The sequence below is a fragment of the Oncorhynchus keta genome, unplaced genomic scaffold, assembly GCF_023373465.1.
Source record: "Oncorhynchus keta strain PuntledgeMale-10-30-2019 unplaced genomic scaffold, Oket_V2 Un_contig_16248_pilon_pilon, whole genome shotgun sequence".
Classification (NCBI taxonomy): domain Eukaryota; kingdom Metazoa; phylum Chordata; class Actinopteri; order Salmoniformes; family Salmonidae; genus Oncorhynchus; species Oncorhynchus keta.
In genome coordinates this window covers 1-16,311 of record NW_026279793.1, presented here as the reverse complement: position 1 = coordinate 16,311, position 16,311 = coordinate 1, and the positions used below count along the sequence as shown (strand labels likewise).

At 52.3% G+C, this 16,311-nt stretch overlaps 1 protein-coding gene across 1 annotated transcript in view; it reads right to left on the bottom strand.

The window, feature by feature from the left end:
- LOC127919292 (MAP kinase-interacting serine/threonine-protein kinase 2-like) overlaps positions 1-16,085 on the bottom strand; it is a gene marked incomplete at its 3' end in the record, with an annotated part of 64,153 nt that extends 48,068 nt beyond the window's left edge. Inside the window, exons 1-4 of the mRNA XM_052502799.1 lie at positions 15,987-16,085; positions 7,927-8,017; positions 6,840-6,941; positions 5,340-5,437 (exon numbers count right to left, since the gene is read on the bottom strand). Coding sequence (XP_052358759.1) covers positions 5,340-5,437; positions 6,840-6,941; positions 7,927-8,017; positions 15,987-16,043 — 348 coding nt within the window. The remainder of the gene's footprint in view (positions 1-5,339; positions 5,438-6,839; positions 6,942-7,926; positions 8,018-15,986) is intronic.
- Positions 16,086-16,311: the final 226 nt, after the last annotated feature.

Below are 16,311 nucleotides of genomic sequence, written 5' to 3'. Positions count from 1 at the left end.
CCCACGGGCCTACACTCACCCCACGGGCCTACACTCACCCCACGGGCCTACACTCACCCCACGGGCCTACACTCACCCCACGGGCCAGGTAACCTAGGCATAGTTCTAAGTGTAATCAGGTGCGTGTGAACTAAACCAAAATGTTTTCCTCACAAGTGTAGCCTAGGTTGTGCGCTCTGCAAACGCGTGTCCACTCCTACAATGAGAACAGCAAGACTGTCCTAATAATATATTGAATGAATTAACAGAAATTACAGCAACCAACAAATATGGTAGATTATGGTAATTAATGGTCGCGTCTCAAAGTCACCAGACGGGGCCGCGAACCAGCCGGGCCGCGAACCAGCCGGGGCCGCGAACCAGCCGGGGCCGCGAACCAGCCGGGGCCGCGAACCAGCCGGGCCGCGAACCAGACGGGGCCGCGAACCAGACGGCCGTCTCGTGTGCCACTGCTCAACAACAACAAAAAGGTTTGTCGACCAACTGCCTATCAACTAAACAATGGTCCAGTGGAATAAATGGGGACCTACAGAATGGAAACACACGAAGGGACGTAGTCCCCATAGCAGGATAACATTTGGAAAGATGGATACAGTATCAAGTTTTAAACCCACTAAGGTCGATGTCCTCATCGCCACACAAATTTAATAAGCATAAAAAAATAAAAAGCATAAAAAATCCCCATAAAAATCAGTCAGTTTAAGCTGGTGATTGGTTTGTTTTTCCACCAGCTGGGTCTACATCCATCGATGTCGCATGGTGATTGGTTTGTTTTTTCCACCCGGCTGGGTCTACATCCATCGATGTCGCATGGTGATTGGTTTGTTTTTCCACCGGCTGGGTCTCCATCCATTGATGTCGCATGGTGATTGGTTTGTTTTTCCACCGGCTGGGTCTCCATCCATTACATCCATCGATGTCGCATGGTGATTGGTTTGTTTTTCCACCGGCTGGGTCTCCATCCATTACATCCATCGATGTCGCATGGTGATTGGTTTGTTTTTCCACCGGCTGGGTCTCCATCCATCGCATCCATCGATGTCGCATGGTGATTGGTTTGTTTTTCCACCCGGCTGGGTCTCCATCCATCCATCGATGTCGCATGGTGATTGGTTTGTTTTTCCACCCGGCTGGGTCTCCATCCATCGATGTCGCATGGTGATTGGTTTGTTTTTTCCACCCGGCTGGGTCTACATCCATCGATGTCGCATGGTGATTGGTTTGTTTTTCCACCCGGCTGGGTCTCCATCCATCGATGTCGCATGGTGATTGGTTTGTTTTTCCACCCGGCTGGGTCTCCTTCCATCGATGTCGCATGGTGATTGGTTTGTTTTTCCACCCGGCTGGGTCTCCATCCATCGATGTCGCATGGTGATTGGTTTGTTTTTCCACCCGGCTGGGTCTCCATCCATCGATGTCGCATGGTGATTGGTTTGTTTTTCCACCCGGCTGGGTCTCCATCCATCACATCTGCCGATGTCCCATTTCAGCAGCGGAAGCTACAGCGGTGTTTATCAGACCAAAATCATCTGGTTTTATTTTACCTATGAAGAAATGTTTTTTCTCTCTAGAGGACAAGTCAGGGATCTGAACTTGTTGTTGAACTGCTTTAGTAGAGGACATTTCATAATAGCAGAGAAACTGCCAGAGGGAGTCAGTCGGTTGAATCAACTTATGTAACCCTACCAGCAGCAGCCTGCATGAGGACAAAGGCCTGTTTCAAATTGCCTGGCCCAGTAAGAGACATGCAGAACATGGCAAGATCCCAAATAGCACCCTAATCACTACATGCACTACTTCTGACCAGAGCCCTATATCCCTGGCTCCCTGATCCTCTCAACACCAACCCTGGCTCCCTGATCCTCCCTCTCAACACCACCCCTGGCTCCCTGATCCTCCCGCTCAACACCACCCCCTGGCTCCCTGATCCTCCCGCTCAACACCACCCCTGGCTCCCTGATCCTCCCGCTCAACACCACCCCCTGGCTCCTGATCCTCCCGCTCAACACCACCCCTGGCTCCCTGATCCTCCCGCTCAACACCACCCCTGGCTCCCTGATCCTCCCGCTCAACACCACCCCTGGCTCCCTGATCCTCCCGCTCAACACCACCCCTGGCTCCCTGATCCTCCCGCTCAACACCACCCCTGGCTCCCTGATCCTCCCGCTCAACACCACCCCTGGCTCCCTGATCCTCCCGCTCAACACCACCCCTGGCTCCCTGATCCTCCCTTCAACACCACCCCTCCTGATCCTCCCTCTCAACACCACCCCTCCCTGATCCTCCCTCTCAACACCACCCCTCCCTGATCCTCCCTCTCAACACCACCCCTCCCTGATCCTCCCTCTCAACACCACCCCTCCCTGATCCTCCCTCTCAACACCACCCCTCGCTGATCCTCCCTCTCAACACCACCCCTCGCTGATCCTCCCTCTCAACACCACCCCTCGCTGATCCTCCCTCTCAACACCACCCCTCCCTGTTCCTCTCAACACCACCCCTCTCTGTTCCTCTCAACACCACCCTCTCTGTTCCTCTCAACACCCCTCCCTGATCCTCTCAACACCACCCTCCCTGATCCTCTCAACACCACCCTCGCTGATCCTCTCAACACCACCCCTCCCTGATCCTCTCAACACCACCCCTCCCTGGCTCCCTGTTCCTCCCTCTCTGCAGGTTGTACATTCTGTTCCATGTCATTGGAGGCCTTGACAGCGAATGGGAGGGGATGAAAAAGGAGAAAATGATCACCCACCCTTGGCTGTGATTGGCTGAAAGACAAGGCCGGAGGTTCAGAACAATCACAAGAGTTTGTGCTGAGTTAGCAGCTGCGGCAGGACAACAGACTATAGCAACAACACTACTGGAGGGCTTAACAACATACTGGCTACAGATCACACCATGCAGTGATGACCACATCTCACAGCTACCATTTAAATAACATACTGGCTACAGGGCACACCACGCAGTGATGACCACATCTCACAGCTACCATTTAAATAACATACTGGCTACAGATCACACCACGCAGTGATGACCACATCTCATAGCTACCATTTAAATAACATACTGGCTACAGGTCACACCATGCACATCTCACAGCTACCATGTAAATAACATACTGGCTACAGGGCACACCACGCAGTGATGACCACATCTCACAGCTACCATTTAAATAACATACTGGCTAAAGATCACACCACGCAGTGATGACCACATCTCACAGCTCCCATGTAAATAACATACTGGCTACAGATCACACCACGCAGTGATGACCACATCTCATAGCTACCATTTAAATAACATACTGGCTACAGATCACACCACGCAGTGATGACCACATCTCACAGCTACCATGTAAATAACATACTGGCTACAGGGCACACCATGCACATCTCACAGCTACCATGTAAATAACATACTGGCTACAGGGCACACCACGCAGTGATGACCACATCTCACAGCTACCATTTAAATAACATACTGGCTACAGATCACACCACGCAGTGATGACCACATCTCACAGCTACCATTTAAATAACATACTGGCTAAAGATCACACCACGCAGTGATGACCACATCTCACAGCTACCATGTAAATAACATACTGGCTACAGATCACACCACTCAGTGATGACCACATCTCACAGCTACCATTGAAATAACATACTGGCTACAGGGCACACCATGCACATCTCACAGCTACCATGTAAATAACATACTGGCTACAGGGCACACCACGCAGTGATGACCACATCTCACAGCTACCATTTAAATAACATACTGGCTACAGGGCACACCATGCAGTGATGACCACATCTCACAGCTACCATTTAAATAACATACTGGCTACAGATCACACCACGCAGTGATGACCACATCTCACAGCTACCATTTAAATAACATACTGGCTACAGGGCACACCATGCAGTGATGACCACATCTCACAGCTACCATTTAAATAACATACTGGCTACAGATCACACCACGCAGTGATGACCACATCTCACAGCTACCATTTAAATAACATACTGGCTACAGATCACACCACGCAGTGATGACCACATCTCACAGCTAGCATTTCTCAGAGGGAGAGGCCGAGAGAGGGAGAGGCAGAGAGAGGCAGAGAGAGGCAGAGAGAGGCAGAGAGAGGCAGAGAGAGGCAGAGAGAGGCAGAGAGAGGCAGAGAGAGGCAGAGAGAGGCAGAGAGGGAGAGAGGCAGAGAGAGGCAGAGAGAGGAGAGGGAGAGGAGGAGAGAGAGGGAGAGAGAGGGAGAGAGAGGGAGAGAGAGGGAGAGAGAGGGGAGAGGCAGAGAGAGGCAGAGAGAGGCAGAGAGAGGCAGAGAGAGGCAGAGAGAGGCAGAGAGAGGCAGAGAGAGGCAGAGAGAGGCAGAGAGGGAGAGAGAGGGAGAGAGAGGGAGAGAGGGGAGAGAGAGGGAGAGGCAGAGGGAGAGAGAGGCAGAGGAGAGGCAGAGAGAGGCAGAGAGAGGCAGAGAGAGGCAGAGAGAGGCAGAGAGAGGCAGAGAGAGGCAGAGAGAGGCAGAGAGAGGCAGAGAGAGGCAGAGAGAGGGAGAGAGAGCCAGAGAGAGGGAGAGAGAGCCAGAGAGAGGGAGAGAGAGCCAGAGAGAGGGAGAGGCAGAGAGAGGGAGAGGCAGAGAGAGGGAGAGGCAGAGAGAGGGAGAGGCAGAGAGAGGGAGAGGCAGAGAGAGGGTGAGGCAGAGAGAGGGTGAGGCAGAGAGAGGGTGAGGCAGAGAGAGGGTGAGGCAGAGAGAGGGTGAGGCAGAGAGAGGGTGAGGCAGAGAGAGGGTGAGGCAGAGAGAGGGTGAGGCAGAGAGAGGGTGAGGCAGAGAGAGGGTGAGGCAGAGAGAGGGTGAGGCAGAGAGAGGGTGAGGCAGAGAGAGGGTGAGGCAGAGAGAGGGTGAGGCAGAGAGAGGGTGAGGCAGAGAGAGGGTGAGGCAGAGAGAGGGTGAGGCAGAGAGAGGTGAGGCAGAGAGAGGGTGAGGCAGAGAGAGGGTGAGGCAGAGAGGGTGAGGCAGAGAGAGGGTGAGGCAGAGAGAGGGTGAGGCAGAGAGAGGGTGAGGCAGAGAGAGGGTGAGGCAGAGAGGGGTGAGGCAGAGAGAGGGTGAGGCAGAGAGAGGGTGAGGCAGAGAGAGGCAGAGAGAGGCAGAGAGAGGCAGAGAGAGGCAGAGAGAGGCAGAGAGAGGCAGAGAGAGGCAGAGAGAGGCAGAGAGAGGCAGAGAGAGGGAGAGGCAGAGAGAGGGAGAGGCAGAGAGAGGGTGAGGCAGAGAGAGGGTGAGGCAGAGAGAGGGTGAGGGAGAGGCAGAGAGCGGAGAAAAGTACCTTGACAGCATATTCCTTCTGGGTGATGAGGTTGATGCAGGTCTGGACGACTGCATAGGCCCCCTCGCCCAGCACCTCCGTCTGCAGCACATATACATCTGATGACAGAATATTAACATGATAATACAGGAGCGTCACTATGTACAGAGCATTTGGAACGTATTCAGACCCCTTTCAAACTTACGTTAGAGCCTTATTAAAAAATTATATTATTTTCCCCCTCACCAATCCACACACAATACCCCATAATGATTCATGTTCATTTATTACAAATACAAAACCTTATTTAAATAAGTATTCAGACCCTTTGCTATGAGACTATAAATTGAGCTCAGGACCTTTTGAACCTTTCGTCCGACGTTCGGCGCGACCTGAAGAGTTTGGCACGTCCTGAACGCGCTTTTGGATTTGTTGAACAAACGCCCTAACAAAAGAAGATATTTGGACATGATGGACTTTATCGAACAAATCAAACATTTAAGGTGGAACTGGGATTCCTGGGAGTGCATTCTGATGAAGATAATCAAAGGTAAGTGAATATTTAAAATGCTATTTCCGAGTAATGTTGACTACCCAACATAGCGGGTATCTTTTTGGCTGCTTTGTTGTCTAAAGGCTGTACTCAGATTATTGCATGGTTTGCTTTCTCTGTAAAGTTTTTTTTTTAAATCTGACAGCGGTTGCATTAAGGGGAAGTTTATCTAAAGTTCCATGTATAATAGTCGTATCTTTATCAATGTTTATTATGAGTATTTCTGTAAATTGACGTGGCTCTCTACCAAACATTGGCACCTAATGTAATGTACACTCAGATTTTTATATGAACTTCATCAAACAAAACATACATGTATTGTGTAACATGAAGTCCTATGAGTGTCATCTGATAAAGATCATCAAAAGTCAGTGATTAATTTTCTATTTCTGCTTTATGTGAGTCCTCTCTTTGGCTGGAAAAATGGCTGTGTTTTTCTGAGTTGGTGGTAACCTAGCAATCGTTTGTGGTGCTTTTACTGTAAATCCTTTTTGAAATTAGACACTGTGGCTGGATTAACGAGAATTTTATCTTTAAAATGGTGTCAAATACTTGTATGTTTAAGGAATTTTAATTAGAAGATTTTTGTTGTTTTGAATTTGGCGCCCTGCACTTTTACTGGCTGTTGCGGGGGGGGTTCCGCTAGCAGAACGGGGTTCCGCCAGCCCGAGACAGGTTAAGGTAATTTTTCTGAACTGCATTGTTGGTTAAGGGCTTGTTTTCAGCATTTCGCGCCGGCCTGACGGCCTTCATCAGAGCTTTCCGCGCCGGCCTGGCGGCCTTCGTCAGAGCTATCCGCGCCGGCCTGGCGGCCTTCGTCAGAGCTATCCGCGTCGGCCTGGCGGCCTTCGTCAGAGCTATCCGCGTCGGCCTGGCGGCCTTCGTCAGAGCTATCCGCGTCGGCCTGGCGGCCTTCGTCAAGAGCTTTTGTATAAAAAAAAAAAATAAATAATTTTCTATTGACTTGCCTTGGAATCGTCCTGTGAAGCTGTCGGTGGCCCTGCATCTCTTCTTCTTCTTGGTCCTCTTCTTGGCATCTGGGATGTTAATCGGCTGGCTGGCTGGCATGTCTAAGGAGGGAGGAGGATAGGAGATGAGGGACATTGTGCAAACGGGGGGACAGTTGATGGCATTCATCCAGAGTCACAGGCCAGCTGGTTGAGTGTCTTCAGAAGAGAGCGAGGACAGAATGGAGACGGCACAACACATCCTGGGTACAGAACGGGAGGATGGTCACTAAGTGGGTCGTTGCAGCAGTTCCAGGATCGAAAAGAAAAAAGGCACACTGCTCTCGGATCAGCTTTTTCTCCGTCCCCGCCCACAGCCTACCGCCGTCCCCACCCACAGCCTACCTCCATCCCCGACCACAGCCTACCTCCATCCCGCCCACAGCCTACCGCCATCCCCGCCCACAGCCTACCGCCATCCCGCCCACAGCCTACCGCCATCCCCGCCCACAGGCTACCGCCATCCCCGCCCACAGGCTACCGCCATCCCCGCCTACTGTCATCTCGTTTTGCATCAATTGTGCGGCGATATGACAACTTTGTATTTTTAGGCAACTTTGTTCTTAAGTAATCGTTGGTCACAGAGACAGACTTCTAATGACCGACTACGCTGTTCTACGAGTGGTATGAGGCAGGCGTTCGATTACAAGCCTTTTCAAGTGCAATGTTAATAACGATGTTTTGGGGGAATCAAGGCAGAGATAACGATGCTCCTATGAAGACTAACGATGAATTCAGTCTTTAAGATGGTTTTGGGAAACCGGGTCCGGGGGAGAGTTGTGACGGTAGTTCTGTTATCAGGCAGATGAAAGCAGCAGAGCTAGGATATGATATGCCAGCGTCACCCATCTAATCAGGACTGAACTTTGACTGACAGACAGTGATGATATCCTCATAGCAAAGTTACTACGAGTCAGATTGCCTCTGTGTGTGTGTGTGTGTGTGTGTGTGTGTGTGTGTGTGTGTGTGTGTGTGTGTGTGTGTGTGTGTGTCAAATCAGAAACAGTAAATCCCAAATCAAAAGTGACTTTTGATGCCAGGAACTCACCAGGTCTTGGGGGACAATCTAAATGTAAGTTTGACTCGTGGAGACTGGAGTCTGTTTTGGTATAATCTTCAGAATTTAACGGGTTTTGGACCTAAGGGAGGAACAGAACAGAAACAGACCAGGCTTTGAGTTTGACACAGCCTAGAGGGGAGTCATTCACATCACAAGGCCATTTGAAGCAGCAGGAATGGCTAATCATTGCTCCACGGGCCAAGACACCGATCTAGTCCAAACCAAGTCTTCAGACCCAGGCTGACCTCCAGGTTAAACTGAACATATCCTTCTCCCGGCCCGGGCCATATTTAGGTTGTCATAGCCAAGAGTGGCCTGTAGAAGAAGCAGAGGTGTCATTAAGAGCAATAGAGCTCTATGACAAAACATTAAACCAATATTAGACCTCTGATTAATTTATTAAAAAGGGCATTTGATAGCAACAGGGGGGGGTACATTCCAATGACTAACCTACCTGCTAAATGGTTCTGTGACAGGGTGGGGGGGTATGGTCCAATGACTAACCTACCTGCTTAATGGTTCTGTGACAGGGGGTGGGTATGGAGGTAGGTGGTGGGCGGGGATGGAGGTAGGTGGGGATGGAGGTAGGCGGTGGGTGGGGATGGAGGTAGGCGGTGGGCGGGGATGGAGGTAGGCGGTGGGCGGGGATGGAGGTAGGCGAGGGATGGAGGTAGGCGGTGGGCGGGGATGGAGGTAGGTGGGGATGGAGGTAGGCGGTGGGCGGGGATGGAGGTAGGAGGTAGGTGGGGATGGAGGTAGGCGGTGGGTGGGGACGGAGGTAGGAGGTAGGTGGGGATGGAGGTAGGCGGTGGGTGGGGATGGAGGTAGGAGGTAGGTGGGGATGGAGGTAGGCGGTGGGCGGGGATGGAGGTAGGCGGTGGGCGGGGATGGAGGGGAGGTAGGTGGGGATGGAGGTAGGCGGTGGGTGGTGTTGGAGGTAGGCGGTGGCGGGGATGGAGGTAGGCGGTGGGTGGGGATGGAGGTAGGCGGTGGGCGGGGATGGAGGTAGGAGGTAGGCGGGGATGGAGGTAGGCGGTGGGCGGGGATGGAGGTAGGCGGTGGGCGGGGATGGAGGTAGGCGGGGATCGGGGATGGAGGTAGGCGGGATGGAGGTAGGCGGTGGCGGGGATGGAGGTAGGCGGATGGAGGTAGGCGGTGGGCGGGGATGGAGGTAGGCGGTGGGTAGGGATGGAGGTAGGCGGGGATGGAGGTAGGCGGTGGGCGGGGATGGAGGTAGGCGGGGATGGAGGTAGGCGGGGATGGAGGTAGGCGGTGGGCGGGGATGGAGGTAGGCGGTGGGTAGGGATGGAGGTAGGCGGGGATGGAGGTAGGCGGGGATGGAGGTAGGGGGGGGATGGAGGTAGGTGGGGGGGAGGTAGGCGGTGGGTGGGGAGGTGGGGATGGAGGTAGGTGGTGGGTGGGGACGGAGGTAGGTGGTGGGTGGGGACGGAGGTATGCGGTGGGCGGGGGGATGGAGGTAGGCGGTGGGCGGGGATGGAGGTAGGTGGTGGAGGTAGGCGGTGGGCGGGGATGGAGGTAGGCGGTGGGCGGGGATGGAGGTAGGCGGTGGGCGGGGGATGGAGGTAGGCGGTGGGCGGGGATGGAGGTGGGCGGGGGGGATGGAGGTGGGCGGGGATGGAGGTGGGCGGGGATGGAGGTGGGCGGGGATGGAGGTGGGCGGGGATGGAGGTGGGCGGGGGATGGAGGTGGGCGGGGATGGAGGTGGGCGGGGATGGAGGTGGGCGGGGATGGAGGTGGGCGGGGGATGGAGGTGGGCGGGGGATGGAGGTGGGCGGGGGATGGAGGTGGGCGGGGATGGAGGTAGGCGGGGATGGAGGTAGGTGGGGGGGATGGAGGTAGGTGGGGGGGGTGGGGGGATGGAGGTAGGCGGGGATGGAGGTAGGTGGGGGGATGGAGGTAGGTGGGGGGATGGAGGTAGGCGGGGATGGAGGTAGGTGGGGATGGAGGTAGGTGGGGATGGAGGTAGGTGGGGGATGGAGGTAGGTGGGGATGGAGGTAGGTGGGGATGGAGGTAGGTGGGGATGGAGGTAGGTGGGGATGGAGGTAGGCGGGGATGGAGGTAGGCGGTGGGTGGGGACGGAGGTAGGTGGGGATGGAGGTAGGTGGTGGGTGGGGACGGAGGTATGCGGATGGAGGTAGGCGGTGGGTGGAGGTAGGTGGGGATGGAGGTAGGCGGGGATGGAGGTAGGTGGGGATGGAGGTAGGCGGTGGGTGGGGACGGAGGTAGGTGGGGATGGAGGTAGGTGGTGGGTGGGGACGGAGGTATGCGGGGATGGAGGTAGGCGGTGGGTGGGGACGGAGGTATGCGGTGGGCGGGGACGGAGGTAGGCGGGGTGGGGACGGAGGTAGGCGGTGGGTGGGGATGGAGGTAGGCGGTGGTGGGGGAGGTAGGTGGGGATGGAGGTAGGCGGTGGGTGGGGACGGAGGTAGGTGGGGATGGAGTAGGTGGGGATGGAGGTAGGTGGGGATGGGAGGTAGGTGGGGATGGAGGTAGGTGGGGATGGAGGTAGGTGGGGATGGAGGTAGGCGGTGGGTGGGGACGGAGGTATGCGGTGGGCGGGGACGGAGATATGCGGTGGGCGGGGACGGAGGTAGGCGGTGGGCGGGGATGGAGGTAGGCGGTGGGCGGGGATGGAGGTAGGCGGTGGGCGGGGATGGAGGTAGGCGGTGGGCGGGATGGAGGTAGGCGGTGGGTGGGGACGGAGGTAGGCGGTGGGTGGGGACGGAGGTAGGTGGTGGGTGGGGATGGAGGTAGGAGGTGGGTGGGGACGGAGGTAGGCGGTGGGTGGTGGGTGGGGACGGAGGTAGGCGGTGGATGGTGGGTGGGGACGGAGGTAGGCGGTGGGGCGGGGGATGGAGACAGCTTTCGCTGTGAGGGCTGAAATACCCATGCATTGACTTTTGTTTGCTCTGCAGTGCCTTCACAAGGTATTCAGCCCCCTTGACTTTTACAGACTTGTTCTAAAATATATATTTGTTTTTTCCCTCATCAATCTACACACACAACTCCATAACAGCAAAGCAAAACCGATTCAGACATTTTTGTCAAATTAAAAATAAGTATTCAGACTCTCTACTCAGTTCTTTGTTGAAGCACCTTTGGCAGCGATTACAGCCTCGAGTCTTCTTGGGTATGATGCTACCAGCTTGGCACACCTGTATTTGGAGAGTTTCTCCCCATTCTTCTGCAGATCCTCTCAAGTTCCCTCAGGTTGGATGGGAGCATCACTTCACAGCTATTTTCAGGTCTCTCCAGAGATGTTCATACGGGTTCAAGTCCGGGCTCTGGCTGGGCCACAAAGACATTCAGAGACGTGTCCCATAGCCACGCCTGCGTGGTCTTGGCTGTGTGCTTCGGGTTGTAACAAAATGTGGAAAAAGTCAAGTGGTCTGAAAACCCTTTCTGGGGGCACAGTACATGTTGAGGGGGATGCTCTTCACGAGGCCACAGTACATGTTGAGGGGGATGCTCTTCACCAGGGCACAGTACATGTTGAGGGGGATGCTCTTCACGAGGGCACAGTACATGTTGAGGGGGATGCTCTTCACGAGGCCACAGTACATGTTGAGGGGGATGCTCTTCACCAGGGCACGGTACATGTTGAGGGGGATGCTCTTCACCAGGGCACAGTACATGTTGAGGGGGATGCTCTTCACCAGGGCACAGTACATGTTGAGAGGGATGCTCTTCACGAGGGCACGGTACATGTTGGGAGGGGGATGCTCTTCACAGGCCACAGTACATGTTGAGGGGATGCTCTTCACCAGGGCACGGTACATGTTGGGGGATGCTCTTCACCAGGGCACAGTACATGTTGAGGATGCTCTTCACCAGGGCACAGTACATGTTGAGAGGGATGCTCTTCACGAGGGCACGGTACATGTTGAGGGATGCACTTCACCAGGGCACAGTACATGTTGAGGGGATGCTCTTCACCAGGGCACAGTACATGTTGAGGGGATTCTCTTCACGAGGGCACAGTACATGTTGAGGGGATTCTCTTCACCAGGCCACAGTACATGTTGAGGGATTCTCTTCACCAGGGCACAGTACATGTTGAGGGGATTCTCTTCACGAGGGCTGTGAGTACATGTTGAGGGGGATTCTCTTCACCCAGGGCACAGTACATGTTGAGGATGCTCTTCACCAGGGCACGGTACATGTTGAGGGGATGCTCTTCACCAGGGCACAGTACATGTTGAGGATGCTCTTCACCAGGGCACGTACATGTTGAGGGGGCTCTTCACCAGGCACGGTACATGTTGAGGGATGCTCTTCACCAGGGCACAGTACATGTTGAGGGGGATGCTCTTCACCAGGGCACAGTACATGTTGAGGGGGATGCTCTTCACGAGGCCACAGTACATGTTGAGGGGATGCTCTTCACGAGGCCACAGTACATGTTGAGGGGGATGCTCTTCACGAGGCCACAGTACATGTTGAGGGGATGCTCTTCACCAGGGCACAGTACATGTTGAGGGGATGCTCTTCACCAGGGCACAGTACATGTTGAGGGGATGCTCTTCACCAGGGCACAGTACATGTTGAGGGATGCCCTTCACCAGGGCACAGTACATGTTGAGGGGGATGCTCTTCACCAGGGCACAGTACATGTTGAGGGGATGCTCTTCACCAGGGCACAGTACATGTTGAGGGGATGCCCTTCACCAGGGCACAGTACATGTTGAGGGGGATGCTCTTCACCAGGGCACAGTACATGTTGAGGGGATGCTCTTCACCAGGGCACAGTACATGTTGAGGATGCTCTTCACGAGGGCACAGTACATGTTGAGGGATGCTCTTCACGAGGGCACAGTACATGTTGAGGGATGCTCTTCACCAGGGCACAATACATGTTGAGGGGATGCTCTTCACACCAGGGCACAGTACATGTTGAGGGGGATGCTCTTCACGAGGCCACAGTACATGTTGAGGGGGATGCTCTTCACGAGGCCACAGTACATGTTGAGGGATGCTCTTCACGAGGCCACAGTACATGTTGAGGGGGGATGCTCTTCACCAGGGCACAGTACATGTTGAGGGATGCTCTTCACGAGGCCACAGTACATGTTGAGGGGGATGCTCTTCACGAGGCCACAGTACATGTTGAGGGGATGCTCTTCACCAGGGCACGGTACATGTTGAGGGGGATGCTCTTCACCAGGGCACAGTACATGTTGAGGGGATTCTCTTCACAGGGCACAGTACATGTTGAGGATGCTCTTCACCAGGGCACAGTACATGTTGAGGGATGCTCTTCACCCAGGGCACAGTACATGTTGAGGGATGCTCTTCACCAGGGCACAGTACATGTTGAGGATGCTCTTCACCAGGGCACAGTACATGTTGAGGGGATGCTCTTCACGAGGCACAGTACATGTTGAGGGGATGCTACACAGAGAGCAACTGGTGGCAAAAGAGCTGAGCACAGAAATCCGATATCCTCTTGATACTACCCATCCCGGGTCGGGAGCGTTGTCATCAACTGACACTAATTAGCATAACACAACGGACATAAATATTACTAGAAAATCTTCTATTCATGAAATATATTGAAACACAGCTTAGCCTTTTGTTAATCACCCTGTCATCTAGACATTGAGTTGACTCAACTCAAAACATTTGAAAATATGCTTACAGCCAAAGCAAGACAAGCATTTGTGTAATGTATTGATAGCCTAGCATAGCATTATGCCTAGCTAGCATCAGGCAACCTAGTCACGAAAAAAGCAATCAAATTAAATAATTTACCTTTGAGCTTCGGATGTTTTCCTCACGAGACTCCCAGTTAGATAGCCAATGTTCCTTTTTCCCAAAATATTTTTTTTATAGGCGAAATAGCTCTGTTTGTTCTTCACGTTTGGCTGAGAAATCGACCCGGAAATTGTGGTCACGACGCCGCCGGAAAATATTCCAAATTAGCTCCATAACATCGACAGAAACATGGCAAGCGTTGTTTATAATAAATCCAAGGTATTTTTCAAATATCTATTCGACAATATATCAACTGACTGGTGGCTTCTTAGTAGGGAGAGAGAGAAACAATGGCCGCATTTGTCCTTCTACGCACAAAACACTCCGAGAGACTTCAGCTGACCACTGACACAATGTTGACGTTCAGGCTCATTTTTCAAAATAAAAGCCTGAAACTATGTTGACACGACACATTAGGAAGCCATAGAAAAGGAATCTGGTTGATATCCCTTTCACTGCTCATTAGGTTTCTAAATAAGAGTCACTTCCTGTTTGATGTTTCTCAGGCTTTCGCCTGCAATATCAGTTCTGTTATACTCACAGACAATATTTTTACAGTTTTGGAAACTTTAGAGTGTTTTCTATCCTAAACTGTCAATTATGCATATTCTAGCATCTTGTCCTGACAAAATAGCCTGTTTACCGTGGGGATGTTTTTCCCCCAAAATGAAAATAGTGCCCCCTAGATTCAGAGGATATACTGAGGCAGGTAATTTGGATTGTAAACTACATCAAAACACATCAACTGCGCACCTGTTTGCAAAACTGTGGCCATATGGGATCAGAGCATGACCATATTCCATTTCACACAGAGGCTTCTCCTCGGCGGGAGACTTGGAAAAATGATCACAATGATTGACAACTATTGTCATTCCACAATCGATGTTAATAAATAAATATATTTTAAAAACTTGCTTGACTTTCTGTGTAATGAAAGAGAGTGTCCCCTTGCCTTTGTAACAGGGATATTTGGGGACCTGAACAAACGTATAACACAAGCATGGAAATACAAAACATTCTACAGATGAGTGACCGAATCAGTGGATTCAGAGGATAAAATTCTTATGGAGAGACTCTTTCAAAAGCAAACCATGCCTCCTTCCCTCGGCTGTGCACGTTTGGTTTGCCTCCTTCCCTCGGCTGTGCACGTTTGGTTTGCCTCTTCCCTCGGCTGTACACGTTCGGTTTGCCTCCTTCCCTCGGCTGTGCACTGTTCCCCGTTTGCCTCCTTCCCTCGGCTGTGCACGTTTCGGTTTTTGCCTCCTTCCCTCGGCTGTGCACGCCGGTTTGCCTCCTTCCCTCGGCTGTGCACGTTTCAGTTACCTCCTTCCACGGCTGTGCGTTTCGGTTTGCCTCTCCCTCGGCTGCACGTTTCGGTTTGCCTCCTTCCCTCGGCTGTGCACGTTCGGTTTGCCTACTTCCCTCGGCTGTGCACTAACAGAAAACAACATCGGTGCGTGTCCCACACCAGTGATAGACTGCTCACCTCAAGGCTTGAAGAGGACTTCGGGACCTACTTCCAATCTGTTTGACTGTGATCCTGGCTCAGTCTCCCCTGTAAATAAAAATAGAACAGCTGGTCGAGCTGTGATGAGACCCGAATGCGTTTACTGACTCAAAGGCACCTCTAAACATCAATGCTGCGTTCAAGACTACTGTGAACCCTCGAGCACAAACAAGCTCCAACTGGGAATAGACTTTTTGTCATCCAACTCGGGAACTCAGGCCTCTTTCTAGACCGACTTTCCGACCTGAAGATCACTGACACCATTATTTGACCTCGTATTTTTAATGTTTTCATTGCCTGCCATAGTCCCAAATATAAAAAGTAAACATTGGCTGTTATTACAACTAAAATATATACATAGTTGGGGTCACAAGAACTTTCAGATATGAAAATGGTGGGGCAAAACAAATTGGAACCCCTGTTTAATACCCTGTCTCATTAATTAAGTAATTAATTAAATCAGAGGTATAATATTGGGCTAGAAAACGAGACACCACAGTTACATTTCTGCTCTCTCCCAAGAAAAGTATACATACCTAGCTGTCACCGACTGAAATAGCATTTTCTTGGATACCGACTGACTGGGCTAAAATTAACACAGAAGACGTGCAATGACTGAGCAACACCCGTTCACAATAACGCGATGCATGTTCCTCCAGCCTTTCAATCAGGTCGGTTCTTCAATACTTTTATTCAATTAAAGAAACACATTTGGATAATGACTTTTAGAAGCAGTAATTACAAAACAAAAAAACAGTAACTCACATTAAAAGAGCGGTGGAAGCCAGTGACTTCTGGGGTGTTATTCTTATTCTGAACCATTTTGGACGTCGGTCTTGGTTAACTTAGCCGATACTCGGATTTTAGATTAGGTATGCACTGTCACTGTGGTCCAATGCGAGACAGAAGACACGGCGGCTAGATGTGGTCCGTTGGCAGTCTTGACATAGATGTTTGTTGGATGGTTAAGTGCTCATTTTATAAACGGGATTCCTGTGTGAGACAGTAAAACATTGGGTCACTAGCTGATATAACTGAGTCAAGTGGACACGGACAGATCATTCAGCATGTAACTGAACGAAGCAATACC